General features: G+C 44.9%; 1 protein-coding gene across 1 annotated transcript in view; it reads left to right on the forward strand.

The window, feature by feature from the left end:
- Positions 1 to 911: 911 nt before the first annotated feature.
- The window catches only part of shhb (sonic hedgehog signaling molecule b), a 7,217-nt gene continuing 5,904 nt past the window's right edge, over positions 912 to 2,224 (forward strand). Inside the window, exon 1 of the mRNA XM_046876747.1 lies at positions 912 to 1,578. Coding sequence (XP_046732703.1) covers positions 1,270 to 1,578 — 309 coding nt within the window. The 5' untranslated portion in view covers positions 912 to 1,269. The remainder of the gene's footprint in view (positions 1,579 to 2,224) is intronic.

A 2,224-nucleotide genomic window follows, 5' to 3' on the forward strand; every position in this document is an offset into this window, starting at 1 on the left:
TCAGGCTCAGAGAGTAATTAATCTAGGGTCATGTTTCAGCACAAGACTGTGAGGAAAAGTTAGCATGCTGGGTTCTGTGGAGCATCTGGAGATGCTGACTAGCTCGCTAACATGTTTAGACAATTTTTTGGGTGAACTAATCCTTTAATCTTCCTGTCCTGCTCCTGTAAGATACCTGCTGATAGAGAGAAAGAGAGAGAGGGAGAGAAAGAGAGAGAAAAGGAGAAATAGAAAGACAGAGAGATGGAATGACTTTGAGTGTAAGTGTGTTGAGTGAAGCTCACTGTCACTCAGGAGTGTGAACTTGCAGCGTGAGGGCTGTTTTAGGTTTAAGCTGCATGCACATTGTACACGATACATCAGGCTGAAAAACGCTGACTTTGACTATTTTTTCATAAATGCACATTCCTAAGAGTTTTATTCTCCTAGACTTGTCAACTTGTTTAAAAATATTTGGACAAAGCACTGATACTGGAGACTCCTTCCATAAATGCTGCATAAAAACATAAAACCCTGTCCATACAGAGAACTCCACAGTGATAGCAGTGATGATCAGATCTCAGGTTCTAACCTCACTTGCATCCTGTAGCTTTCTCTGGTGCAGGAGCCTGAAATGTGCACCATATAGTGTCTGCAAGTGTGTGGACTTTTATCACATCACAAATAATTAAAATGATTCAAATAAAATAAACTCATAAACTCAGCTACTGATAAAACATGCTATGTGCTGATGGACATGGAGGAGAAGGAGATGATGATGATGATGATGATGAAGATGATGCTGCAGCTGCTGCTGATGATGATGATGATGAAGATGATGATGATGACTAGGTGACCCACGCTGGAAAGATGGAAAGAGGAAGTGAGGATATGCCTCATGGCTGCACCTCTGGGATGATGGCATCTCACACTCTTACAGTAGACTTACAGGTCGGAGTGTGTGGAGTGTTCTCAGCCAATGAGCTCTCAGTGCGCTCGCTCACACACTGGCTCACATACACTCACACACATATTCACATCATCTCTTTCAGCATCCACACACACATACACTCATTTCAACGCACAGAGACACTGAACTCCTGCACCTGCTCCGAGGGCGAGGACGCACACGCGGATACGGAGAAGCGGACACCGGCACGGACGCGCGCATACACGCACACGGGAGAACACGCGAGGGAGGGAGGGTAGAAGCTGGAGGCGGTGGCCGTAGCGCGGGTGTCGTGGCACCGGTGAATGATCTGAAGCTCACACACGCGCAGGGAGGCAGACATGGACCTGACGCTGCTGCTCCGGAAGCTGGCGCTCGTCTCGTCCGTGTGCGTGCTGCTGGCCGGCTGCGCGCGCGCCTGCGGCCCGGGCCGGGGCTACGGGAAGCGCAGACACCCGAAGAGGCTGACTCCGCTCGCCTACAAGCAGTTCATCCCCAACGTGGCGGAGAAGACGCTGGGAGCCAGTGGGAAGTACGAGGGTAAGATTACGCGCAACTCGGAGCGCTTCAAGGAGCTGACACCCAACTACAACCCCGACATCATCTTCAAGGACGAGGAGAACACCAACGCGGACCGGCTCATGACCCAGGTACGGGGGTACTGGGGTACGGGATGGTGGAGGGAGGTCTGGGGGGGTAGATGGGGGCATTTAAACATTTAGTTTATATTTAATTAAGTTAGGGATTTTTTTATAAGTGGGAGGGGGGGTCCTAGATGCAAAATCGCACGTGCCGACACTGGAGGATGCAAAAAAAAAATAAATAAATAAAATGAATAGATAGATAGATAGATAGATAGATAGATAGATAGATAGATAGATAGATAGATAGATAGATAGATAGATAGATAGATAGATAGATAGATAGATAGATAGATAGATAGATAGATAGATAGATAATGATACATTAATTAATTATCTTCAATTATCTAACGCTTTTCAATCAATAAATCAATCAATTATACAATTAATCAAACAATTAATCAATGAATAATCTAAAACTCAATGTCATCTTTTATTCAGGTGTAATTTTTTACCCCACCCCCCCCAAAAAAATAAGAAGAAATTGCAGTTATAATATTCAAAATGTTTTAACTCTGCTTTAAGCACTGTGTGTGTGTGTGTGTGTGTGTGTGTGTGTGTGTGTGTGTGTGTGTGAGAGAAATATTTGCTAAATTATCTCCAAATAAATCAGTCTGAACTGCGATCATATGAACAATGTGTGTGTGATAAATGA

This window comes from Silurus meridionalis, chromosome 20, assembly GCF_014805685.1.
Source record: "Silurus meridionalis isolate SWU-2019-XX chromosome 20, ASM1480568v1, whole genome shotgun sequence".
Classification (NCBI taxonomy): domain Eukaryota; kingdom Metazoa; phylum Chordata; class Actinopteri; order Siluriformes; family Siluridae; genus Silurus; species Silurus meridionalis.